This window comes from Hyperoodon ampullatus, assembly GCF_949752795.1.
Source record: "Hyperoodon ampullatus genome assembly, chromosome: 1".
In the NCBI taxonomy this organism is placed as follows: domain Eukaryota; kingdom Metazoa; phylum Chordata; class Mammalia; order Artiodactyla; family Ziphiidae; genus Hyperoodon; species Hyperoodon ampullatus.
In genome coordinates this window covers 201,363,016-201,390,643 of record NC_136914.1, presented here as the reverse complement: position 1 = coordinate 201,390,643, position 27,628 = coordinate 201,363,016, and the positions used below count along the sequence as shown (strand labels likewise).

Genomic DNA, 27,628 nt, shown 5'->3' with positions numbered 1-27,628 from the left:
TCACAACCTTGGAAACACCTGACAACCCAGCCGCCCCCCCCCCCACGCCCCCGTCCCCGTCCCTAGAGCCCGGCCCTCACGCCCCCATTCCATTCCACCTTCCGGGCAGGGCACAGGTGGGGGCAGTCCGGTTGGCGCCGGGGTGCGGACTTTTTCCCGAAGGCTTGGCAGGAGGCTCTTCCCCCTTCTGAACATCGTTTTGTTCTTAATTTCCTTTGCCCAGCGAAGCCTCCCGGCGCCGGAGCGTCCGAGGCGGGCTGCTCCGGGGCTGGGCCGCGCTGCAGTCCGCGCTGATTGTGTGTCACAGAAACGTGTCCCCCGCGCAGCGGCGGGCCCGGCCAGAGTCCGGCGGTGTGGCTGGTCGGCTCCCGGGTCGGCTCGGGAGAGGCGGGGATGAGCTGGGTCGGGCCCTCCTCTCGCGATGCCGCGCAGTCCAGGCAGGCGGGGAGGGGCGGCGGGCGGGATTGGGGGCGGCGGGCCCGGGCCTGAGGGTCCCGCCCGCGGCTCCACCCGTCCTGTCCGGCCTTCGACGGGGTGAAGTGAAGGGCTGTAGGGGTCCTGGGATGGGGTGGGTCTGGGGCGGTGGCCGGGAGGCTTCTTGTCGCGTCGATCCTCCCTCCCTCCGGGGTGGGCGGTCAGACGGGGACGATGTGGAGGCCAAAGCTGTCGGCCTGAAGCTTGATGTGGTCCCCGCGGTAACTAGTGGCGGTCATAGGCAGCGGCAGCAGCGGCAGGGGCGGAGCCCCGGGGGGCGGCACTATAATAATAAGGGGAACCTGGAAGTTAACACAGGAGAAGAATGGGCTGGGTGAGAGGACAAACAGGAGAACAAAAAAGGAAAGAAAAGCAAAGCAAAGACCTCCCCGGGCTGGGGTCTAGCAGGGTCCGGGCAGGGAGGCATTGGCTGGGCTGCGGGGCTGGTTGCCCCCAGGAGAGCTGCATTCACCGGGTGGGAGAGGTACCCGATCCGTGTCGGGGTGTTGGCCGCCGCCCGACTGCGGACCTTCAGGGGGCCCGAGGGTGGGCGTGGCGCAGAGCCTTCCAGCGACGGGGAAGGGAGCGGAGGGGAGAGTTAGGAAGGGGCGGGAGGCGCGGGCGTCCTCTAGGGATCCCGGGGCCTCAGTGCTGCGCTAACGAGCCTGCCCGGCTGGGCACCCAAAGGGCGGGTCGCGGGGAGTCGGACCCGCGTCCGGAAGCAGCACTGCCGAGCTGGCCGGCGGGCGGACGGAAGCGCTGAGCCGCCGGACAGCCAGGTGGCGTACTCACTTAGTAAGGCGGGGTTGCTGAATCTCCAAGCCTCGTTGTAGGCCGTGTACTGGGGATGGCTGTACGGGTTGCCGGAGAACTCGCTCCCTGCGGGAGGGCGAGGGAGTGGGGGTCAGACACACGCAACGCCAGAGCGGACCCGACGTGCCCGGCCAGCGGCCTCCCCCGTCTCCGAGGTTCAGGTGCAGCGGGCAGGGTAATGCCCACTGCGGGCGGACGGCAGGGTGGAGGCGGAACAATCCACCTGGTCCAAATGGGGGGGAGCCCATGGGGTGTGTGTGTGCGTGTGCGCGTGTGCGCGTAAAAGCACCGACCCGCCTCGCACACCGGCGTGGAGGTAACTGCGGGGCGGTGCCCGCCTGGGCCTCCCCCCGCGGAGGCGCTCCGGGCCACCCAGGAAGGGTTTGTTTCGGGTCCAGGAGCGCCTATGCCGCTGCGTTGGGGGCCAGGGACTCTTTAGTGGAAACTCTGGTTCTAGGAGCCACAGCCCCACAGGGTGGAAGCGGGGGAGGGTGGCGAAGACAGGCCCTCGGGACACTTTGTCCCAGAAAGTCCTGAGAATGGCATCTCAGCATGGTGCCAGTACAAGGGGTGGGGGCTCTGCTGGGAAACACCCCCCTCCCTCCTTTCCCTCTAGAGATTTGATAGGTGGGCCACGCAGCAGGGGAAGGAGGCGGCGGGAGGCAGGTGGACTGCCCGCCGGTTCTCAAGCGGTGAGCGGAGGGCCCCGTGGGCTGGGAGCCGTCGGAGGCTGCTTCCCTCCCTTCGCGGGAGAAAGGCCAGGCCTCCGGGTTTCCCCCCCGCCCTTTCTCCTGTGTGATGACCCCAGACTGTTTACAGTGATCCCTAACCGCGGGTTAAGTAGAGGAGAAGGGGCCCCTCTCGGAGAGGGAGCTGGGGTGGGGGTGGGGGATGCAGCCACTGGAAAGCCTGTTTATTGACGAGGAGGGAAAGCATGCGTGCAGCAGGATAATGAGCTTCTGAGCTCAACTGTGACCAAGAGGAACTGAGCTATCTCCTTCCCCATCGCTAATGAAACAAGTGTAATTTCCTCATCAGCACTAGATTCTGTTTAACGACTCCCCCCTTGCCACCATGAGCTCTCTGAGGCTCCCCTCATCCCCATTCCCTTGCAGACACCCCACCCCGTCACCCCCGCCTCTCTAAGACCTCCTCCAGCCTCCACCTGCTCACTGCTGGAACCTTCCCTGAAGAACCTCCTGGCACTCAACGCTTCCACTCGCCCTACCCCAAACCTGGGCAGGGATACCCTCACCCACACCAGCAGCTCTCCTTACCCAGTTCCTCCACCTCCCTTCAGCCCCTATTCTACAACACCCAGCAGCAATCTCCCTCTTGGCCAGCCCCCTACATCCACCTCTGCTTACCCAGGGCTGTCCCTGAATGAACGGTCCAGGAATGGGGCCACTCACCCTACTCTGTCCTCCCCCTCCATGAGAGCTGAGCTTCAGGGAAGGGGCACACAGAGGGCAGCCAGCAGGACAGGAAGCAGGCCCAGTGAGTCTCATCCTCTTTAAGACAAGAGTTTTTTGGTGCTTCTGTGAATAGGAACTTCAACTCTCTTTGGCTTCAGGCCCAGCTCCCAATCTGGGGTGAGGGGTTGGGGAGAGCACAACCTCCAGCTGCCGTCACCAGACCCCAAATATGGCCTCTGTCTCTCTGATCCACACAGCCCAAACCCAGCTCCTGTCAGATGGGGACGGGTCAGAGCCCCCAGGAGCAATGAGGGCCCAGGGCTCCTCTCAGGAGATGTGGAGGTGCTCCAGCTTGTCTCTCTCTGAAGCCAGTCTCTCTGGTTCCTGCCACAGTCTGTCTTCTGTTCCTCTTTCCTTAGGGAATAACTCCCTTCTCTCCCTGGGGTGGGGTCGGCTCTCGACACTGGTCTTCCCTGTGGGTTGGTGTGGACCAGGGTGGCTTTGTCTGAGTGACAGACATGCCCCTGGAAATGGTTCTTGGCTCCAAGTTTCCATGGAAACCAGGGCAGACTCTTCCAAGCAGTGTCAGCTGGCTGGGGGTGGGCTGGGGCACTGAGTGTGGAGCTGAGGCTGCGTGCTCCCGGGCACAGACTGGGGTGGGTGGGCACTGCGGAGGGACCAGGACATACAGAAGGGTGCACACACTCCTGCAAGCACTTCTGCAAGTTCCCTCCCTGGATTACTCATGAGGGAGGATGAGGGACCCCGGCTGCAGCCTCTAGGGAGAGAGAGGGATAGAACAGCAGTGGCTTGCAGGAGTGGAGATGTTGGGTCTCCCCCAGCCCCAGCCTCAGACTACAGACCACTCAGCAGCTCACCCACAGTTTAGCTACTCCCACCTAAATTAGGCAGCTGCAGCATTGTCACCTACCAGGCACCATTCCTGCCAGGGTGGAGGTGGGGTAGCTTCCCTGGCCAGTGGGGGGCACGTGAGGGGGGTAACCAGGCAGAGTGGTGCTCGCCATGTCACGACCTGGAAAAACACAAAGGGGAAGGGGTGAGGCCTGGAAGAGAGGGGCCTGCCTCTGCTCACACAAGGGTACTCCATGGAAAAGAAAGCGCTGAGTGCAGACATGTAGGGGCACACCTGAATGAGAAGGTCCAGGTGTGCCCTTACATGTATCTAAGCTTACCTAAATGTCCTATGATCAGCTGTGTGTATGCACCTCCGCTCTGTGTAGCTCTTTGTGTGTCCCTCTGTGCGTGTGTGTATGTGTGTTTGCCTTTGCTTGTGTCTCTTTGTAGCCCAAACCCAGATGGAGAAGGGAGGGAGATGACCTGGTTTTACTCCTCCTTCCCAGTGAGATATTCAGCTGTGGTCTATCCAGTAGCCAAATGGACCTCTATCATCTTGCTCACCTCTCCCCTCTTTAACACCCCATCTTTCCTTCAGGCTTGGAGGACACCCCACCAGCACCTGTACAGGAGCTGATGGGTATTCCTTGTCCTCTCCAAGTGAAGCTGCAGGTGCTGGGCCTGGCAGGTGTGAAGAGTGGGGGGCCAGCCAGTGGGCTATTTTGCTGTCAGTGTTCATGGCATTTAAATGATAGAAAACCATCCTTGAAGCAAACCAGGAGCTTTGAGCTAACAGTGCAAATGGATCAGATCAAGTTGCAGTGAGCAAAGTCTGCTCTCCCCACTAGCTGCTAGACTTCTGTCCCTGGAGGTGTCTATTAGCTAGAGTGTGGAGAGTGGGAGGAAGGGCTTTCCTAGTATCCTGGAGTGAAGGCAAAGCGAGCCAATCTTAGGGAGATACCCAGGGTCCACAGATATCTCTGGAACACAGCTGTACCTGAACGGCCCCCCTTCCTTGCCTGCCCCCTCCATGGCCATGAAGCGGTCACCGCCTTCTTTGCAATTTAGCATGCTCCAATCTCTAATGACAATAGATGTGTCCTCCCCCATACTTCCATGCCCTAGAGACTACTTCATCCTCTCCTGGGTCCTGGGTCCCCTTTCTCCTCTCCGTACTTCCCTTACACTCCTCTACAGCCAGTGCCACTCTCCCACTCTAGTGCCTCTGTCCAACCCTGGGAAGAGGTGTGGCTGGAGGAAGGCACAGAACTAGGCATCTCTGGCCCACTTTCTTTTCATCAGTTGCCCTAGACCTCATCCTCCCGATGGCTATTCCAAAGAGTTTCTCTCTCTCCTTGCCACTCTCCCCTTAAAGTCGACCTCACCTCCAACTTTCCCGAAACATGTGAGTTTCCTCACCGCTACCTTAACATATCTGAATGATTCATCCTTCCCTAAGTAGACAGAGATGCAGCTCAGGCTTTTGCATTCCCAGCTGCCTGTGAACCTTTTCATTAGCTGTCCCACTGTCACCTCAACCCTGACAGGAATAAAAGAGATCACCTTCCCCCCAGTCAGTTCTACTGACCTACTTGAAGACCATCAGACCAAAACCTCTGGAGTCGTTCTTGACATAGCACGCCCAGCTTTGAAGTCAGTCGCTGGGTGTTGTCAATTCTCCTTAGCAATATCTGTTACATCTGTCCCACCTTCATTTCCTCCACCACCTCCACAGCTCAGCGCCTAAGCACCTGCCCTTGGTCTGCCACAACAGTTTTTTTGCTTGTATTCCCTGCCTCCACATTCTTCTCCTTCAGTCTATCCCTCACAAGGCTGCTTGGCTAGCCCTCATGAAACGCTGCTTTCATCACATCACTTCCCTTGTAAGAGCCATTATGGATTCTCTGTAGTCTACAGTTTGGGTGTCTCTCTGGCAGCCTACACTCTGCCAGGCGTTCAAAGCCTCCCAGGTACTCTTCCCCACCCAGTTTTCTCAGCTCTGATTCTCACCCCTTCTGGTTTAGTGTGACTGTTTTCACTGGCTTGGATGCTGGGAAATCTCTGCTTTTGCCACCTCATTTTCTTCTTCTTGCTATAGTTTCCCTTTCCTTCCCTTATAAGCTCAAGGCTTAAAACCCCTACTATTCTACCCATCGGAGAAGTTTCTCTCTTCTAAACTTCTATAGTGTCTGTGCTCCATGGTTTACCACGTCACTACAGTTCATGAGACATCAGCCCTGTTGTTTTCTTCCTCAAACAGATCATAATCAAACGGAGGGTAGGCCCTGTCTTCTGCTCTGTCATACATTTGAGAATACAGTAGATGCTTAATAAAAACTTATTGATTAATTCTCTATCACTCTATTGGACTTAATAGCCAATTCCAGGTGGGTTATATTGTTTTCTGTTTCATATATGTTGGTGTGCTTTGAAGAGGTAAAAGCTGGGCAAAATGTAAATGTTTGAATCTGCTTTTTTTCTACAAATAATTTGAACAATGGATCATGAATTTTTATAAGATGATGAAAGATTTATACAGGATGATGAAAGTGAGGGACTCATACGATGTGACTCAACTTTATCATGCAATAGAATGATTTTCTCTCTACTTATTAATATAGCTAATATCTTACATTTTAAAACTCAAGAACAAACAACAGAGTAGAACTGTCAAACAAGAGATCATTTTGAACTCCCAGAGAGATAGCAGAGAGAATCTGTGTTTGCTCTGTGTGGGTTTTCTTTCATTGACTTCTATTGTCAACTAAATGTACAATCCTCCTGACCATCTCTCAGTGGAGAGGACTTCAAGTGGACAAGTCAGCAACATCTATCAATTCCTAGAGAGATTAATAATATGGCATTTCGTTGTCAAAAAAGACCTAAGACAGAGGAGAGTTAGTGAGGATGTAGAGGTTTTGAATAGAAAAATAGAGAAATCCAATTCTTGGTCTTGTGATCCTAATGTCCACAAAGCAGTCAGGAAGAGAAGGACGCTTCTTTCTCAATAAACAGGAATTTAAATGCATCTGAATTCTGATTTTCAGCTGCATAGCTCCCTCAGCTTTTCACACACAAATTCCTTGTACTCTAAGGTTGTGTTACACAATCCCTTACTTAGCTTCAGGAGAGAAGAGGAAATGTGGGATGACTAGAAAGGTGTTTCCAGCTACCTGGAGGCACCCCTATTGCAGTGTTTATTTCCACTGGATCTTTCTCTTGCAAATGGTCCAACTTCCAGCATATAGAAACTTTGGCCTGCTGAAAGTCAGCCACAAAACTGTTGATTGAGAGACACATTTCCAAATTCTATTTTAAAAACTGAATCTGGGAAGTGCTATTCAAGCATTTTTTTAAGTGTGAGAGAAGAGACCCATGATGAGGAAAAAGCATGCAAGCATATGGCTGTGATTCTGCTGCTGTGGATTCTGTAACATCATTACAGTATCACTGGATTCTGTAACATCAGTACAGCACCACTACCAAGAGGTGCCCGTTCAGGACCCCTGAGGCAATAAAGGTATAAGCCACTGCATACAAAACACCCTCAATGGCTTCATTAGCACACAGGTGACACCTGAAGAACAGGAACAAATTGAACAAACTCTTGCCAGAGCCATATATTCTTCTGGAACACCACTGTCAATAATGGACAACACACACTGCAGGAAGTTTTCAAATTACTAAGACTGTCATACCATTTGCCCAGCAGCATTCTGTGAGCAAACTTCTTTTAGTGAGTGAATATGAATGGGTAATGGAATCTGTGCAAGGAAGAATCGACAGAGTACTGGGCCTTGCATTACTACCGATGGGTAGACAAAGGGGAGCGGAGACAGACTCTAAAACTGTATGACAGCACAGCCACCTCCTTCAAGCAAACAGGCAAAAGTGCAGAAAGAGGAGAAAAATAACTTCAGAGCAGAATACATCAGTTATAAAATATGTGTCATCGACAGACAATAGGAAGCAGTAAAGCATTTGCTTTGCTCACTGACAATGCCAGGAACATGAAAGCAGCACCAAGAATTACACATGGATAAAACCCCACATACTACAAGAGGATGGGCATTTCATGTTGGATAATTGCTTCCTAGGATTACAAAGTTTTAAAGATGGAAGAGTCTTCGAGATGATCAGTCTCACTTCCTTGTTTTAAAGTTGAGAAAATGGGGGCACAGAGAGGCTTCGTGACTTTCCTAGGGCTACAGAGCTAGTAACTGACAGAGCCAAAGTGTGAAGCTAGGTCTGTACCACACTGCCTTTTAATGATAACATGAAGTCAGATACTCCCCAAAAGAGCCAAAGAAAAGGAAAAAGAAGTCATCTGACAAGCAAAATCTCATATTGTCACTGCTGTCATTAGGATGAGGCAAGAAAAACAGGACACAAAGAATAAAATATTGACACTGAAAGTCTGTAGTAAAACCCCATGGGGTGGAGTATCAATCTCTTTGGAGAGTTTTCTGAAAAACAAAGAGGCTCTTCAAGAAACAGGAGTAGTTGAGAATCTAAAGCACCCAGAAGTGTTAGAAGCACTGTATTTGATGAGGATGTCTTCTCAGTTCAACTGCAGAAGTCCCTGAAGATTCTAAAGCCAATTTCTACAGCAATCACTACATCTGAATCAGACAGTGCACTTTTGTCAGACATTCCTTACCAAATGGGCCAGATCAAATCAACTGTTTTGGAGAATCTAAGTGCAGTTCCTCTTACAAGTACAGAGAAAAGCAAAGTGAAAGACTTTATTAAGAAAATTTCAGTCACCGGATAATTTATGCTATTTTGTCAGGTCTTAAGATCCAAGGGCAGGGCTTCCCTGGTGGTGCAGTGGTTGAGAGTCTGCCTGCCGATGCAGGGGACACGGGTTCGTGCCCCGGTCCGGGAGGATCCCACATGCCGCGGAGCGGCTGGGCCCGTGAGCCATAGCCACTGAGCCTGCGCGTCCGGAGCCTGTGCTCCGCAACGGGAGAGGCCACAGCAGTGAGAGGCCCGCATACCGCAAAAAAAAAAAAAAAAAAAAAGATCCAAGGGCAGAGTTGTGTTTCTACTTGCACCTAGACTAGCTAGCATTCACTAAGCACCTACTATCATGCTAGACACTGTCCTAAATATTTTCTATATATTATCTCACTTAATCCCCATATCAACCTATGATGTTGATCTGTTTTAAATCCCCATTTTATGGATGAGAAACTGAAACTCAGAGGGGTTAAGTATTATATCCAAGATTTCACAGCCAGTAGATGACAGGACCTGGACTACAGAACAAGCCGTATACTTGGGAATGGATTCTAGAATGACATTCTCAAATAATGTAGACCCAGAAAATAGGTATTTGGCCCAGGAAAGTAACCTGGGATTATGCTAAGCAAATCCTTCCTATAACAGAACATCTTGTTGCTTCTTGTTTCTTGCATGTTTCAGGTTCTTCCATTTTCTATAGCAAGTGTTTTAAACTGGGGTTCACCAGTCTTGTAGGATGTCATGGATGTGCTTCAGGGAGTCCATATAAAGCTACACATGTGATGTTACAGATACATATATGTAATATCTAGATGGCTTTTTATCATGTTCTCAAAAGTATTCATGACTCAAAGATTAATAAGCAGTGTTTATAAAAGACCAAAGAACCTTTGTTTTTTGGTGTAAGAAAGACACTGATTTGTTTGAAACTATTAGAATTGGACCAATAAACCAGATCATACAAAGAATAGTAAAATAACATGTGAAGGAGTAGGGAGGCTTATCTCAAGTAAGGCAAGTGTCAGCAACCAGAAGACCAAGGAAATAATAAAAAGGAAGCTGCCAAAGCAGCAGAGATGCTTTAGTTCAGTGATGGCAAGATAACAGACTTATTAGACACAGATTTATACAGTAAAAGTTATATTCAATCAGTTTAGAGATGCTTTCCCTCAGTATCTTTCTCTGAAAATGAGCACTTTTGCTATCCACTTGACACTATGGAGGACCCTAAGGCCAAAAAACATAACTCTTGTTTTACTAGCCTAACCTCAAGTTGTGTCTGCTTCTCATAAGGTCGTGAAAATGAAGACATTCGATTGCTTCAAGGTTGGCAGTCTGTGCCTGAATTTGACACAAGCATTTATAATACTTCCAAGAATACAGTTATTAAATTTGTAATTACTGCCTAAATATACTGTATATTTACATGTATTATACCAATTATGATCACTTTATGACCAATCCAAGTTATACAGAATACACCAAAGTAACAAACTTTAAATCTGTAAAAGATGCTTTAAAAGGAGAGGAGAAGAGCTTTCTACATATTTCATTTTATTCCTTATTTCCCGGGTTTCCAAATTCTCCGGAAGTTTTCTCCTGGGGGGCAGAGGTGCCTGTATGAGGGTCCCCGGCCCCAGGCTCTGTCTTGGCCCCATAGCTCTGCATCCCAAGGCTGGCCTGCCCTGGGCTCCAGCAGACAGGGCTGTGCTTGCAGCTCAGGGCGGCTGCACTCCCAGCCGATCTCACTTCCCACCCACAGCTGGACCTTTAGTCCCCGGTGTGTCCTAGGCAGGGATGCTGCCCAGATCTATGTGGGCTCAGTAAGGTCTACACCTCGACAGCCAACCAACTGGACACAACCAGTCATGCTATTCCTACCCCTTCTCCCAGCACGCAGCCCTTCATGGGCCATGGTAGCCTGCTGGCCTAGGGCCCCACAAGAGGCGCTCCTTCTAACTCAGCTGGACCATGGATGGAGCTGCAGCCTCAGGATCGTGGGATAAGGATAGGGAGTGTTGGGGAGAATCACATTCTCAGGGCTGAAAGGGAATCTGACTATCCTCTAGTCTACTCCCTCATTTTACAGAGGAGGAAACAGGCTCGGAGAGAGAGGAAGACATCCCAGCCCTCTCCATGGTTCACTTCCCCAGGCTACCCTCTCTGGCTCCACTAGAAAGTGGCAGAGGAAGACTGGAGTTGGGCAGGTGCTGGCACTCTGGAGGCTGGGCCCAGGCTCACTGATGGGCTCAGAGCCCCTCGTGCTGGGTGGGCAGAGGTTAAGCCTGTTTGCACAGTCTCCCGATACTCCAGGTCTCCCAGTTCCTCTCCGGCTTTATTTTGTTCTCTGAGAGCACTGAATTGTCAGCTCTAATCCTTCCGAAAGCGCAGTGTTTTTCAGGCGCTCTGTGTAAGTGAAACCCTAATCCCAAGGAAAACGGCCACTTAAGCTGCCTGAGCATCAGGCTACTCTCCGAGCCTGCCACAGGATTTCCTCTGCCCTGCCCGCCAGCTCAGCGGCCCCCGAGAAGGAGAGGGGAGCACTCCAGGCTGAAGGCGTGCAAAGCCCTCTCTGAAGTAACAATAGTGGCAGGGCTTGCCTCCCAAAGCTCAGGGTTGAAAAAGTGCTGGCTTGTTTGTCCTGAGCAGGGGAAGGAAGGATTCTGATCACCCTGAGGAGGGTGGGAGGTCTTCCTGTCACCTTGTGGATGGCTGGCTTTCGGGGGGAAACAGGCTTTTAGGTCTTACCTAGGTGACTCTGAGGCCACCAGGACATTTCTGAGCCCTTGGTCCCAATACATACCTGTAACATTCACTGGGACACCCCTCTTTAGGGTTTCTGGTCATCCAGAAAAGGTTGGGTTGGCTGACTTCACTTTTACTTAGCCAACCTTTTCTTTTTAGAAAGTGCCGAATAATGGAGTAAACAGGCTTAGTACTGGGGGATGCCCCCCTTTGGAGAACTCTCCTTTGGGACACCCCAAGCGTCTCTAAATATCTACAGCAGCAGAAAGTTTCCCTATAACCCAGCTATCCATGAAAACAGTGCCCAGTGTTTTCTAATAGGCAACACTTTTTTGTAGTTGACTACTACATGCATTTGAAATAAAGCTCGTTGATTTCTCAAAAATATTTTGATTCAAATTCAAACTGTCCTCTCTCCTTGATCTCTAAATGAATTAGTGAGACCATGCCGTGGGGGGCCAAGCACAGTCCATTTGGCATGCTCAGCCTTTGGGTCTCATGGACAGAGGGAGGAAATGAAGGAAGGAGTCAAGAGGTAAGGTCCTAGGTAATGGGCCAAAGCTGAGCTCAGCTTAGAAGACCATAGAACTACATCTTTGCTAAGATGCCCGGGTACCCTTCATACCTTCCTCCTGCTCCTCATGCCTCTCCTTCCCTCTGTAGCTCCATTAGCAGCCTCACGTGCTTCTGCCCAAGGCACCCTGCTGGGGAGGGAAGCCCGTCACTGCTGGGATGGCTGGTGGGCACAGACATGGGTGTGGAACTGGGGCTGGAGATTGTGGTGACACAGCTTTTGTTCTATTCAAATTTGACCTGACTCTCCCAGTCCTAGAGTAAATTAATGTCTTTTCTTTGCAGTATCTTTTCCCTCTAGGGGTGGACTGGATAAAGAAGGAAGGGAAAGAGCCCTGATCCAGTGACTCCCTAGGCTGCAGACCCAGGGCACCCACATTATCTGTCAATGTCTCATTGCTATGGAAATGCCCCTGTAATTAAATCAGAGCTGAGGTCTGGGGGCTGGAGGTCCTTGGGGATGTGGCTGGAGGCCTCAGGGATGTTTGGAGGAGGCTAGCCTCTTCCCAGTGGGCCTTCTCAGCTGAGGAGAAACCCTCTGGCTTGGTTTGGCCTCCACAGCGACAGGCTCTCCGACTTGCCGTGTGTCTGAAGTTGCCCTAGCCCTCTCCTTTCAAGGTTGGCGAGGAACTCTGATGTCTGTGCCCTAAATTCCTCAGCTAATCAGGGGCTTTGAGCTGACAGACAAGGCTAGGAGACTCCCAGCCTCCTTCAGAAACATTTCTCAGCCTTTATTGCCTTCTCCTCCCCCAAGGGGCTGGCCAAGGGCTAAGCTGTTTGTTTTATGGAGGGAAATGCAGTGCATTGGAAGGGGGTTGTTAACTACAGGAAAGAGGCACTTCCTAGAGGTCCTCAGGACTCCTAGAGCAGGAGGAGGAGGGTTTCCCAGGGTCCACACCTCTGTCTGCTAAAAGGCCACTTCACTAACCATCCTAGATGTGGGTAAGGAGTCTAAACTTCTAAGAGTCTGCAACCCTTTCTCAGAAGCCAAGCCCATACTACTCTCTCTAGGCCCCAGGGGCCAGCCCCTGCTTTTCTTTGAACTTTGCCTTACTGGCCTCCTCCACCTCTGCTCAAATTTGCCAGCTTCCAGGAGACCCCCATCTTCTGCTCTCTCTCCCCACCGTGGGCACTCCCCTTAAGGGACGCATCCACATCTCCTCCCGGATCTTAGCTACAGATTCCGGCAGAGCTGCAGTCTCCGGGCATCAAGAGAAGTTTCTCCCAAGCTCTTGAATAAAACCACCTTCTCCCCACCAGGATGCGGAAGCTGACAAGCCTTTTTTTCTCCCCCATGAGGGAGGAATGGACTGTCCCTGTTACAGTGCTCCAATGTTCAGATATTTTTCCAAAGAAAAGGGAAGACTCTCTGCTGAGACTTAGCAGTCTGGGAACCTGGATAAGCAGGGGAGAGCCTCTACTTTCAGGGCTGCCTGGGGCTCCTCTCTTTCCATGCCTCCGAGTCCCAGAACAATGCGCTCTAGGTGCCTTCTTTGCCCTTTAAGATCTCCATTATCTGACAATTTGCTGAGCAGTGGTGGGGAAGGGAATGTGGGATCAAGATCTGTGATTAACACAAAACATACTTCTTGGGCTTCCCTGGTGGCGCAGTGGTTGAGAGTCCGCCTGCTGATGCAGGGGACACGGGTTCGAGCCCCGGTCCGGGAGGATCCCACATGCCGCAGAGCGGATGGGCCCGTGAGCCATGGCCACTGAACCTGCGCATCCGGAGCCTGTGCTCCGCAACGGGAGAGGCCACAACAGTGAGAGGCCCGCGTACCGCAAAACAAAAACAAAAACAAAAACAAACCCAAACTTCTTTTTTATCTTTTTTAGAATGTTAAACATGCTTACGTTATAGTTGTTTTTGGATTGTTCTATTATCTCTAGTTCTTAGGGGTATTAACTGTCCTGTATATTGATTCTGCTAACTCTCCCTCATGATAGTTTGTATTCGTATGAGGTGTGTAATTTTTTATAGTGAGCTCATCTTTAGTGATGGATTTTTTTTTTTTTCCTGTGGGAGTCCCATGTGCCCTGGATTGTAGAATGTCTCTGCAAGGAAGGTTTGCCCTTGTTCCTGCTGGGGTTTCCGAGTGGGTTACTATCCTAGACAAATTTTTTTTTTTTTTTTTTTTTTTTTTTTTTTTTTTTTTTTTTTTTTTTGTGGTATGCGGGCCTCTCACTGTTGTGGCCTCTCCCGTTGCGGAGCACAGGCTCCGGATGCGCAGGCTCAGCAGCCATGGCTCACGGGCCCAGCCGCTCCGCGGCATATGGGATCCTCCCAGACCGGGGCACGAACCCGTATCCCCTGCATCGGCAGGCGGACTCTCAACCACTGCGCCACCAGGGAGGCCCGACAAATTTTTTATGTAAGTTCTTAGCTGGGGGTTCCTGCCACATCCTCATGGTATAAATTTGGACTCAGGGTCAGGCTTGGGGGTCTCCATTTCTCATGGAGACATTATTTTCCCTCCCTTGCTTTCCTGAGCCCCTGGGATGAGTTTGTGTGCTTCCCATGCATAGATAGCGTTGTCCTGCTCTGTCCCTGGTTTTACTCAGGGGAATGCTGACTTCTAGTTTCCTGCTTCTTTGGGGCCCAAGGTCATCTTTTCTGTCTGGTGTGTTACAACCCCAGCCTCCCCCAATTAGGGTCTGCCTCCAGTGTGATGCCAGCAGCCTCTCACGTTGCTCTGGCTTTGGGTCTCCCTCTATTTCTTGCACCAGAGGGTGAGGTTTGGTTGTGTGGTAGCAATTCTCATTGTTATATTTATCCAGCTGTGTTTTGGTGAGTTTAGCCTGCCTTGTTTCTAGATATCAATCTCATTCCTCTATAACCCCTCCGGGACTAAAATGAGGATGGCAAGGACTACACTTGCACAAAGCTCTCCCAGTGCTCGGCAGTGAGCCTCACCAGAGGCCAGTGAAGCCTGCTCACTTGGTGCAGCAGCTCTGGGGCCTGGTGCATCCCTCGGCTTCTAGAGTGAGCATGGAGAACCGCTGTACCATCTCTGACTTCCTCCAGCGTTCCATTTGGGCTCCAGGGCAGGGAACCCGCTCTCATGATCAGGGTGGATTTTCGCCAGGTGCAGGGACTCTCAGAATTCTCAGAAGCATCTCCAAGTGACTTTGGAACTCCTGAAACTAGTATTCATCTTATTCTCCCAGATCAACATCACTGCCAAGGTCCCCTCTATGGCTGCAGAGCTGGCCAGGCACAGGAAGGGAGGAGTCAAGGTGAGGAGGTTATGAGGAAGGGGGGCTCTTTTCTACCAGTGACAGGCGACTTGAAGGCACCAGCACACAGTTGGAGTCAGAGTCCTCACTGAAGAGGCCCTGACCCAGAGGCCTGTGGGACCACTGAGGGCTTGATGGCAGCCCACTGTGGGGTCCTTTGGAAGGGTAAGAAGGAGGTAGAAGGTACCAGCCACAGACAGACAACCTGAGGAAGCCTGGGGCCAGAGTGCCCCCACCCACTCTCTCATCTAGTTGGTCCCTTTTTCCTTATCACTTAGGAGAGACTCGGCTCCGTTCCAGACCAGCAGCCTAGAGCAGTGGGCTGGAGAGAAGAGATGCTGCTGAGCTAGAGCAGCCCAGCGGCGGAAGGGAAAGTGGGTGATAAATTTGAATAACCAGCTTGACTTGGCAGCTTGCTGAGTTGTGATGCAGTGAAATTAAAATCTCGGCAGAACTTGCAAACACTACTCAGAAAAATCAGTCTCTCTCCTTGGTTCCGTGAGAGAAGGTGGGGAGGGGAGGCTTTTGGGCCGAGCCCCGGCCTCTGGCAGCCACCCTTGCCTGCAAAGTGATTAGCTGTGTCCTGGCCCACTGGGCCCCACTCTCCCCTCTACACAATAGTCCAGGCTCCTGTCTCCTCTCAGTCCTGACCTTGTGGAACAGCTGCATCAAGTGGCTGGTGAAGTCTGAAATCAGCCTCCAGTGCCAGGAGGTGGCAGGAATATCAATAAGGTCGGCTCATCAGGTTGGGCTAGGGCTTCCTGGGCTGGTTTCCTCAGGACTCATTCCCAAAGGTTTGCAGCCTCAGCTGCCTGTCCCTGGGGAAGAAGATGAGCTGGGGGTTTAGGATGTGGGGGATGAAGAGGGCTCCTTGAACATCTTGGCACACTCAAGCCGGGCTGTGGCCACAGGATGCCCTCCTGCTCTCTCACCTGTAGCACATACCTGGCCAGAATCACCTGCCGGAAAGTGCCTCCCCTTTTCCTCTTCCACCAAAGCCCTTCATACTCTCCAACCAAATAAGCTCTTAAAGAATCTTGGAGGGCAATTTTTACAAATACACCAAAAGCCCCTCCCATATCCCAGCTATTCTTGGAGCCCAGTTCTAGATGTCAACATCTTTCTAGAAAAGCTCACCTGAAATCCACCTCTCTGGTCTGCTCTCTGCATCACTGCTCACCGCTACCTGCAAACTCCTGGCCCGAAGGCTAATGTGCTGGACCCATTCCTGAGACGATCCATGAAGCCTCTGGGCACTGCCCTGTTTCTCACCTTGCCAGTACCTCCAGCAAATTCTGCTCATCCCCATAATAAACACATCATGAATCATTCATCTTTAATAGATTATGCAAATTAGGAGGACGTAAAATCAACAAAGATCAATAACTGCAGCCATTTAATTGCCAGCAAAAACATTTTAAGAATGAGCATAATCTGTAGCCCTTTCTCGGGTAATGGCACCATTAATCCAAACATTGGATCTTGGCCTTAAGTGTAGAAAAATCATTCCCTCCCCCCTCCCCCCACCCCTCCCCCACTTCTCCACACACTCCTCTCTTTTTGGTAATTTCCAGTTTCTGAGCAAGTTTCCCTGTCATTACCACTGGTGAACAGCTCCGAATGTTAATGGTTCTGCTTTTGTTACTCCTGGCTTGATTGAAATGTCGCATACAGATTGAGATGTTAGTGCTAACTTGCCACCTGGGAATGTCAAGCTGGGTCTGAAATGAACTTTTCTCACACTTGGATCCAGATGGATCAGCCGGAGATGTTCCCAGGCTGAGCTGGGACCATTCCAGGGCCATGGGGGGGAGGCGGGCGGGGGATGCTCAAGGTGGAGGCACTTTTCTGCACCAGCCTGAGTTCTCCTGCTGCAGGAACCCTACCCCAAAGATCCTTCTCTCCACCCCAGGAAGCCTCTGCCTTCTAGATTGTGGCCCTGGGCCCAGGGAAGCACAGCTGGGGTTAGAGAAAAGTCTCCTGGGCTCTGTTTTGCTGCTGCCTGGGGTGGGCCACTTTTGGGAGGTGACCACTGTAAGTCTCAGCAGATCAGGAGAAACGTGGCCGGGCCTGGACCATCACTCTTTCTTGGGGCAGAATACCTACAGCTCAGAGAGCTTCCGAACTGGGCTATGGAGGGTTCTTGATGAGGGCCAGTTGATCATAGGCTGTATCCTGACCCAGCTTATGTTGTCACTCCCAAAAGCCCATCTAGGTCTCCGACACTTCCAGAACTCAACCTCTGATTGCCTAGCCAAAGAGCTCGACTCTGTCCAGGCTGGAAACAACTGTACCAGGACACCCCTTAGGGAGAATCTGGGAAAGCTAACAACAGGGCTCTCCCAAGCCCCCCAGGTGGAGGCCAGGTGGCCACTCGCAGCCCATCTCAGACCTGAGCCGTGCTCAGAACAGCTCCAAGTCAGAACCAGTGCGCTGTCCTCCAGTGAGGCCATGCCCGCTCCCTGTCTTTGGTGACGCTGGCTGCTGCCAGGTCCCCAGGCCGTCTCCACTCGCCTTGTCGGCAGGTAACGCCTCAGTATCTCCCAATCGCCACCAAGACCCTTCTCAATCATTCTGTCTCCCAAGGAACAAACGGCACATTGGCTTTAGTGTCTCCAGAATAATTAGGTGAATTTTAATAACACCTCAATGTGTGTCTCTCCCACTTGGGCACTTTCCTGGCCCGGAAACCCTTCTGCAGTGCCAGCCGCCTTCCACAGCCCTCAGCTCTGTAGCCTGGAGCTTCATCAGCTGGGCTCTACACTGCGCTGCACCTCAGCCTTCTTCCCCTCTAGCTGCCTCTGCTGCTCCTCCCTCATCCATGCCAGCACCTGGATTGGGTACCCCCTCCTCCTGCATTTTGACTGAGGGACAGGCCGGACCCTGCCTGGCCTTGAAATCAAGCCTTGGTCTTAGTGATTTCTCCGGGAAGCTGCAGAAGGGCTGAAATAATTGAGCTTACCTATAACCACATAGCCAGATGCCACACTCTGAAGCCCAAAGCCACAGCTTTGGCACACCAGGCTGCGCAGAGGAGAGGAAAGCAAGTCCCCCAGGAGCCTTGGGGACACAGGAGTGTGGAGACTCGACACTGGGCACTCATGCTCCACTCTTGCCAGCCCGGCCTATTTGCCCTCATTCTCCTGCACACATCCTAACAAGAGGCTCATAATTCCGGCCACCTTGGTGGAGGCAAGAAAAAAGGCAAAGGAAGAGGCAACAGGATGGGCAGAAAGAACCAGCCGTAGCCCATCCTGGCTTTGACCTTTCCAGGCTGGAGCGTACAGAGACCCTGACCACGGTTTTTTCTCCCACATCTGCACACATCTGTTCAGGAAGCACCCTGGTTTTTTGGAGACTCACTCTCTCTACAGAGATCATGGCAGGCAGCCCACTTGTCACGCTGGGCCCCAGATGGCATGGGCTGAGGCGCCCCCCACTGAAAGCAGTTTCCCACCCTCCTGGAAGCCCCCTTACCGGTCACAACGGGGTATGTCTGCGTGCCCGACACGTTGTTGCCCAGCTCGGGGTTGGTGGATGCAGATAGACTCGACTTGACTTCATCAAGCCCAGGGGTCAGGGCTGGGAGGGAGTACTCGTTCCCCTGGGAGGAGAGAGAAAAGAGACAGCTCACTATTGACGCACACATGCGGAGAGAGGGCTTGGTGTGCAGATGGGGAGGAGGAACGGGGAGCCCTCCCAGATGGGGTGGAAGGAGATGGCCAGGCAGAGGGCGGGGAGTGTGGGAGGGACGGGCTCGATGGATGATGGAGAGTTGTGTGTGGGTGGGGGCAGACCTGACTCTGGGAAGCTGAGGTGCAGCCTGTACATTCTCGGCGGGTATCCCAGCACCCTTTACACCTCTGTAGCATCTCTTGTCTAAGAAGCCCCAAAGGTGGGGTTTAGCAGTGGGAATCCCCCTGCTGAGAGGCAAGCGGTGTTTTAAGCTCCCCCAGGGGTAGGGAATCTGGGGGAGGAGGGGCGAACCCTGACATGATGGCAGAGGCAGTAGCTGGGGGAAGGGCCTAGTGGGGCCTCGAGCCTGGCACTGCTGGGCTGGCTGACCGGGTGCTGGAGCCCCTTTTTAAAAAACAAACAAAGACTGCCTCACGGGCCCCTCGCTCTCTGCCTGTGCACTGGGGTATGAAATTGGGGAGGGGGAGAGTCCACATGGCTAACAGAAGGGTGGGAGGGGGCCAGTCATTGACTCTGAAAGGGTGTCCTGCCTGAAACACTTGGGTAATTGCCTTTTTATTGCAGCCACCGCCAAGCCAGACCCCAGAGCTGGGCTGACCAGGAGCCCGCACGAAGCAGGAAAAGTTGCTCTGATTAATATTACGTTAAATTAAAACTGATTTTCTGCTCTTTCGGGTCCGTTTTTTTTCCCTTCCGCTTCCTGGCCCCCCCAGAGGGCCCTCTCCCCTCCCTGGCTGGACAGGATTGCCTCGTCATTTCCAATTCCTTCTCGTATTGATCTTCCTGTAGAAATCAGTTTTGTAATTAGCTGCAAATTAGGCCTTCTACTGGGGGTGAAGCTGCCCCCTGATTTATCACCAGAGTAATTCGCTGTGATCGGAGAGAAATTAAAATGAACTCAATTAGGCTTCGGATTTGCTTTATGGGCCCTGCTCCGAGTTTCAGGGGGAAAAATGACTGTGCTGGTGTTTAATAGTCTAATGAAAGTAAATAAAGGTTATTCATTGTAATACAGCCGGGGACTCGGGGAGGGTGCACCAAGCCGCCCGCCTCCGCCGGCTCCTCCTTTGTTGGTTTATGGCTCAGGGCACCTTAAAAAGACTTTTGATTTTTGTTTTATGAAGACAAACAGCTTACGGGATAAAAGGACGGGCGGGGAGAAAGGCGAATGGCTGGGAGCTGTTGGAGTCCTAGAGTGGAACTGCGCTGTGCAGATGCGCTGGTGCGTGTGCGTGCGGGTGTGTGCCCGAGTGTGCACACATGGCAGGCTGTGCTGTGCTGAGGCTGTGGGCCTGGCCTGGGCTGTAGTGGGGGGGGGGGTGTGTGTGCTCATGCGTCAGAGTGTGTGCACAGGGGGCTGTCCTGGTGTGCGCGTGGAGGCGGGCGTGGAAGTGCGCTGAGCTGGTGGTCTGTGGGGCGTGCACACCTACTGGCTGATGGGCTGTGCTATGAGTCCAGTGGGCTGGGCGGTGGGTGGGCAGCAAGCAGGTGGGTGGCGGTGGTCTGTGAACACGTGCACACAGGTGAATGGGAGCAGTTAGGAGGTGTGTTTCTATGCTGTGTAATGTGCTGGTGTGTTGTGGGCTGCATCCCATGCTGTGTGTTCTGGGTTGCTCTTCATCTGTGGGAAGTATTGGGTCTGAGGGGTAGGCTGTCAGGAGACAGGCACAGCGGGCTCACCTCCTGACGCCCCAGGCTTACTCAGACTTTCTGTAGGACCCTAGGGGCATTTAGGCAAGGGCATTTAGACCCTGAGTACTCTATGCCAGAAGCACAGAATGGCAGGGCTGGAAATGACCTGTCAGATCATCTGTCCAAGCCCTTCATTCTACAGACAGGGCAACAGGATAGAACTGAAACTGAAAGGGGATTAAGATTTACCTACGGCCATACTCAGCCCAGAACTCACCCTTTCTAACTACCATATACTATGACGATTTTCTTAGCTCTGCTATAATGTCCCTGTGTGAACGTGTTCACACAGCGCACCCAAAGGCAGCCCACACGATGCTGGGTGTGCGTGTGGCTGACCCACGTGTGCACGTCCTCCAGGGGCCTTGCTCTGCTCCGTCCCTTTCCACTTCTGCGAGCAGAAAGCTCCTTCCTCACCTGCTCTGATTTGATGTGCTCTGATGCCTGGAAGACGTCAGGGTAGGAAGGACGCTCAAAGACCCGATCCAAAGCTTCCAGCTGCTGCTGGGTGAAGGTGTCGGCTCGCAAGTGCTTCCGCAAACTGTCCACGCCACTCTGGGAATCTCCATTGGGGACTGAGCCCTCAGACACATCTGGAGGACACAGGGACACTCGGGGCATGAGCGCAGGTCAGCAGAGGCACACAGTGGGCAAAGGTGATGGACACCTGGCTCGGCCCCCAGGGCTTTGCACCCCTGCTGGGACCCCTTACCCCCAGTTTTCAGGCTGGAGGGGCTGGCCCAGGGGCTGGCCATGCCTCAGAGACCTGGCTGAGAGAGCCAGAGCCCCTGAGTGCCCTGGGAAGAGAAAGGGAAGCTGTCACAACTCGAGGGCGTGGGAAGGACTAGGCAGAGGCGGTGGAGCCAGAGGGATTCCCAGGGGCCATCTCCCCAGGGCACGTCTCCCCTGAGCCCCTTCTGTCCCCCGGCCTGGATCGGCCTGGGGAAGGAGCTGGGTGTCTTGGGCCAGCATTACCGAGCCTGTGGAGAACTGAACTCGGCTCTGAGATGAATTTCAGTTCCACTGACTCCAAGGGTGGAAAATCATCAAATCTCCGAGGCTGAGTGTAACATGGAGACCGGGTGAAGTAATTAACTTCACCACCGAGGGAGGAGGGACTCAGGGCCCAGCTGAGGCACTCTGCTTGCGTTGGGCCAGGCCTGAGACTGGAGCAGACATCAGGTGGCACGTTGAGTCATGAAATGCAACTTGGGCAGAGACTGAAGACTGGGTCCCTGTAGATGCTGCTGTGCCCGAGCCACCCTCCTCAGCTCGTCCCTGACCTGCACTCTGGCTAGGCTCCGCCAGAGGCCAGCTCCTTGGCCGCCTGGTTCCTCCTGCAGTCTCTACAGGAAGCTGAGACTCTCCCCATGTATGAAAAGCCACGGTGGTGCCACAAAGTGCCCTCTCCCTGGGGCTGCAGGCCAGTCCTGTCTGTGTACTGCTCTCCCCAGGCCTCCCACCACTCTGCTACCCTTCCTTCCCTGGACCTGCCCTCTATCCCAGTCCACTGGGGTTTTCAGAGTTCACAGCGGGCCAAGTACCTGCTGTGTCTACGCTCCCTGACCCCCTACCCTGCAACTTCCCGGGCCCAAAGCTGGGTCCTCCCAGCCACAGCTTGGCCACTCCTTGGCTTCCCTAGCCCAAGACCAGCTGGGGAGCCTTGGGCCTGGGGCCAGCCCATGCTGTAGGCCCCAGGGTGTTCCTCTGGGACTGTTATATATATCAGTTTATAGGTGATTATACGGTATGATATAATCAATATTGCATTATATACAGTAACACCGTACAGTATCGTTCAGGAGAGCATAGAAAATATTATGTATTGATTAACCTCAACCTGCGGCCATCCTCTCTTGCTGGCCTCCCAGATGGAGCAAGGGGGTCTGCTTTCCTAATGGGACTTCCTGTCTTCACTAGATCCTGGAGGGGGTGGGAGAGCAAAGAAAGGGTGTGTGTGTGTGTGCGTGTGTGTGTGTGTGTGTGTGTGAGAGAGAGAGAGAGAGAGAGAGAGAATGGAGACCAGGATCATGTCTGAGGTGGACAGACAGACACAGGGACAGCCTTGATGATATTTCTATGTTCCCTATGTTCCTAAGGCCACAAAACTTGTTTGTTGTGTTTTTTCTGTGTAAGCTTCTGGAATGATTTTCTGTCTTAGAGGCAGTGTATGCATCTCTCTATATGAGTTAGGGTGTGACATATTTATTTTTCCCTTTTGTGTATTTTCTATATATATGCATTTCTACACGAATAAACATCCAGATAAATAAGTGTCTAGGAATGTGTAAGTGACAGTCCAAGAACCTTTCTGAAAAGGTGCGTGTGTACGTGTGTGACTGCATGGGGAGTGTGAGCCTACGTCCCCCCATGTTTCTTCTGTGCCTGCTTCTCTCTCAAGGATGTGCCATCATCTTAATGCTACCCCTTGGAGCTATTTGCACGTTTTATTGTGTCTAATTCTCTCTTGCTGGAGTCCTCCTACCTTTTGGGGAGGCACTTCTGTCAGAGCAGAGGGAGACAGCAAGTGTCTTTGTGTGTGGTTACCACAGTGTCACCAATGAGTCCTGGGAAGTAAAGTGCATTTGTCTGTGAACATGGGCTCACATGTTATGTGCATGGGTGTGTGCATATATGTGGTGAAACTCATACTATGCCTCTGTGTAAATTTGTGTATATGCCTGTGTGTGGCTTGGCCCAGCCCGTGTGTGTGTGTGTGTGTGTGTGTGTGTGTGTGTGTGTGTGTGTAGGGGCTGAACTGAAGCTTTGTCCTCAGGTCACTAGCTGGAGGAGTCTCTTTTCCTTCATTTATTCAGGGGCCCTTCAGATCTTGACAAATCTGTCACTCTAAATTTGCGAGAGATTATGGTGCTCTCTCCCCAGCCCGCAGAGAGGTGATATATGATATCTGCTGCCCCTATTGATTGCCTGATCTGGTGGCAGAGGCCGGCGAAATGAACTTGAAATGAACATCATGCCTCAACTCATTGTGCGTATAATACACTACTTAATCCCACATTTTTCAGCCGCTATGGAATTCAATTGATCAATCATGTTCCACTGATAGTACTGTTTTAGGGGTTATTGCTGCTCCTCCACTCACTGACCTTTTTATTTATTTATTTATTTTTTGTATACTCAGGCCCTGGTGATAAAACAGGTTACAGAGGCAGCGATGGAAAGGGGGAGGGAGGAAGGAAAGAAACGGATGGCTGCTACTGGAAGAGGTGGCCGAGGGTCCGGGGAAAGGGGGGAAGAGGAGAGGGAAGGGGGGTGGGGCAAGGAAGAGACAGAAGGTGCTAGAGGAGCAGAAAAGCAAACTAGTCTGATGCAAGCAGGAGAGAACCTCCAAGGGAGGCTGCAGGAGGCTTGAGGAAACTCTTCAAAGGAGAAGGAAGGTGATAGGGAGGTGGGAAAGGCAGCAGTCATGATGAATGGCGAAGGAGCACCAAGAAAGTTCTGGGGAACAGGGAGGACAGCCACAGGGGTAGGGAGACGGCAGTGGCATTACTGGTGGGGGACAGGGAGGCAGTGTCCCCCAAATCAGCCAGAGGGCACACAGGCTCTCCCAGGCTCTCCCCAGAGGTGGTAGTGCCCTTCCCTCAGCTAGAGAAGGAAGGGAGGAGTGAAGGCAAGGAGGAAGGGCAGGAAGGGAGTGAGGGAAGGAGGCCGGGAGAAGCCTGGGTTCAGAGGTCCAAGGAGGAGAAGCTCAGGGAAGAAGGAAGCCCAGAGGCAGAGGCAGGGCAGAAAGAGAGAGAGGAAGAAAGGGAAGAAGCTTCCTACACCAGACGCCTCAGGAAGCACAGGCTGGGCTGAGGGCCCTTGCTACAGGAATAACCCAGCGGGTTCTGCTTTCCCGGAAGCCTGTGTATCCAGTGAGGAGGGTAGCCCGGGGCCTGGATGGGGGTGGGGTTGGAGGGTAGAGGCTGGAGGAGGAAAGAAGAGAGTAGAGGAAGAGCAGAAAAGAAAAAAGAACATGGAAGAAGAGCATTGAAAAGGAAGAGAAAACAAAGCTGTTGTCAGTACCACCCACTTGCAGGGACCTCCTCAGGATATGGAGAGAGAGGGCTGGGTGGGGCTTCCCAAGGTAGAGTCTCATCATCGGTGGCAGCAAGGGAGAGGGATGGAGCTGGGCTATGAGACACTGCCAGGCCCAGGCACTGAAAGGCTCTCTGGCAGAGCTGGGCTAACACGGAGGAAGAGGCAGAAGCAACTCCTGATCTGGGCTGCAGAATGAGCAGCAAGGAAAGTAATTAGATAGCACCCACCCCCTCGTGCCAAGGAGCTAGGCTGGGAGTTCCCTGTGGGCAGGAACCATGACCAGTGCATCTCTGTAGATCCAGTGCCAGGCATGGAGCTGGACACAGACTTGATACTCAACGGATGAATGAGTGAACGAATGAATGAATGAATGAACGAGGCTCTCCTGGGTAGCATTCAAAGCCAGACCCCTGGCAGAAGGCCGCTGGACCAGCCACCAGGACACCCAGTTACTTGTCAGGCAAGTCCCACGCATCCTTAGCTGTCAGAGGATATGGGAAGACCCACGACAGGCCCCTGGGTAGACTCATGCCCCTTCTTCACCTGCCCCACTGCTTGTTAGCTTCCAACAGCATTGACTCTGGTCCACAGAGACCCTTCCCACTCTCACCAACACCTTCCTGCCCACCTATGGTACTTCTACCCAAGGACAGAGCACACCGTGTTCCCAGTTAAGAGTGAAACTTAACCTTGGAGCTCCAGAACTGCTACCCAAGGCAGCTGGCAGAGGCTGCTTGAGAACTGGGCCCAGAGATGGCCCCTATGTTGGACACACCACACCACGGCCCTGGTCGCAAAGAGTAGGATAAAGTGGGTCTATCTGCTCATTTTTAGTTCCAGGGAAGGCCTTTCCTAAATGACAGAGCAGGCCCTCAGCCTTCACCTTGATGGGAAAACCAGCCCCTCCTTTGTCAGGGCTCCAAGAGGAGGGCTGGAGTATGATGCCGCATGTCTTGGACTTTCTGGAGCAGTTCTGATTTCCAATATTCTTTCCCACTCTCAGGCCACATTTTCAGATTGAGGTTGGAAAATGTGGCTGCAAAGGTTTAGTAAGACCTCCCAGAGCAAGGAAGATACCCTGTGCTCGTTGGTCCCATATGTGGAGGATTCAGTACTGTTCTGCTGTCCCCTGCCCAGCCACCATCCATTAGCAGCTCACAGTACTGTGAGCTTGTTACATGCCATTTAATCCTCCCAACAACCCTGTGAGGTAGGTGCTGTGATACCTATTTTAAAGATAAGGAAACTGAGGCAAAGAGAGGTTAAGTAGCTTATCCAAGGCCATGCAGCTGGTAAATGACAGTTGGGATTTGAATTCCGGTCTGTTTGACTCCAGAGCCTGCTCCCCACGTCATTACACTCTGCTGCCCGGGTGCCAAACCCAGGGGACCCAGCTGAGGGCCACTTGGCCCCATCCAGGACACTGCATCCCTCCCAGCATCCCCCCTTTTCTACTTTGCACCCTCCCTACACTGAGGCTACCGCCTATGGCCCCTGAGCTGGCCGAGCCCAGACTGCGGAGAATGATGAGGGGACACCTGGTCCAAACTCCTCATTTTAAGGTAATGAAAACTAGCAGGGTGGGTGGTGAGGTGGGGGAGGGGAGGTGACCAGTCCAAGGTCACACAACTGAGTAGTAGGACCCTCAGAACTGGAGCCCATTCCAGGTGCTTTGTCCACTATGGCATGAGCTGTAGCGTCTCTAAAGGAGAGTGAGCTACCATAAGTCCTTTTCGGAATGAAGCAGGATATAAATACATTAATTAAATTAAACAAACTGCTGAGTTAAAACTTTGACGTAGATTATTCTTTCAAAGGGAACAAAGGTTCATATTGTCTTCTCCTCCGACCACTTCATATTTGCTTACAGTTAACAAAAGCTTTCATAGACCTTATGTTATTTGGGCTTCCTAACTACTCTCCAAGGTAGCTAGGGATTATAATCCCCTTTTTACTGGTGAGGAAACTGAGGCTCAGAGTAAATGAAGTGCAGCATAAATGAGGGTAAGTGGCTAGGTCAAGGGCATATCTACCAGGGAGCCTGGCACAGGGAAGATGCCCGTGGACAGTTGCGGCCTGAGCCCCAATGAGGAGCAGCAGCTGCCTGCCCAGCCCATGTGCAGAGCCTGGGATCCAGCAGCGGGGCCCTGATCTCCGTGCAAAAGAAGAGAATCGTAAAACCAAAGATCACCTTGACTGGAAAGAGAGCCACCCACAGGGTAACAGTGATTACTCCCTGATCATGAGCAAATTCTTTTCTTCTCATCTAAGTTCTTCTATATGATACAGGCTTTGTACAAGAAACACATATCACTTCTAGAATCATTAATAAAAATGGCTTTTACTCCTCAACAAAAAGATGTGATTTCCTCATTCACTTAACCTTGCCACTCCCCATCCATTCCTGGGTCACCCTGGAGCAGAGACCTACCTCCCACCCCTCTGACTCCAGGCCAGAACCCTCTTGCTGGCCAATCATGAATAGGGCTGTCCGGTGAGGTCTCAGCCGCTTGGGGAGGGGGACAGGCACTGAACACCACGTATTAGGGATGAGGGCTAGAGACAAGGGACAAAACAGAAGTGTTCTGTCTTCCTTGTGTGTTGACACTGTGCCTGAATCTCCAAAGCACTCCCTGCAAGGGACAAGAGAAATTCTCGTGTGCTGACCACAAGGTAGGTGGGGGTGATGGTAATAGGGAGAATGAAATAATGCCATTTCCTTGGTCAGAAAGCACCAAGGCTCACCAAAATCAAAGTGGAATGAATAGGGGCTGCCCACCAAACCCCAAGAAGTAGGAATTAGGCATTTGAGAGAAATTCTTTTAAAGTATAGCAAAGAACTATATTAACTTCAGTTTTCCAAGCCCAAATACACACATCTACCCATCTATGGGGAAACTGGCAATATTAGGGCTTCCACATACACTCATTAAATCCATTCACTTTTACGAGGTATTTACTATCATTCTTATCTTTCAGATGAGAGGCAAAATTATTTGTTGAACATCATCCAACTAGAAAGTAGCCAAAGGCTGGATTTGAACTCAGGAATGTCTGATTCCAAAGCCCTCTCCACTCTATCAAATTTGCCTTCCCTGTCAAAGATCATCATCACTGTCATGTACTGAGCACTAACCATGTACCAGGCAGGCTCCAGGTTCTTTATTACACATTATCTCTAATTCCCACATAACACTTGCAGAAGAGCTACCATTAATCCAATGTTACAAAAGAAGAAACAAGCTGAGGGAGAGTGAAAAACATGTGTGTGCTTCACACAGCTAACAAGGAGCAATCCCAGGGAAAGTCAGTCTCACTTCACCTGTAGACCAAAAATGACC

At 52.1% G+C, this 27,628-nt stretch overlaps 1 protein-coding gene across 9 annotated transcripts in view; it reads right to left on the bottom strand.

The window, feature by feature from the left end:
• Positions 1-635: 635 nt before the first annotated feature.
• The window catches only part of PAX2 (paired box 2), a gene marked incomplete at both ends in the record, with an annotated part of 77,911 nt that continues 50,918 nt past the window's right edge, over positions 636-27,628 (bottom strand). For 4 of the 9 annotated variants that reach the window (XM_079715371.1, XM_079715372.1, XM_079715364.1 and 1 more), the window contains 5 exons: positions 700-776; positions 1,267-1,353; positions 3,634-3,735; positions 18,336-18,462; positions 20,664-20,839. In XM_079715371.1, the coding sequence (XP_079571497.1) occupies positions 700-776; positions 1,267-1,353; positions 3,634-3,735; positions 18,336-18,462; positions 20,664-20,839 (569 nt within the window). Of the gene's footprint in view, positions 777-1,266; positions 1,354-3,633; positions 3,736-18,335; positions 18,463-20,663; positions 20,840-27,628 lie in introns of all 9 variants that reach the window. The other 5 variants (XM_079715368.1, XM_079715369.1, XM_079715370.1 and 2 more) reach the window with 3 other exon arrangements.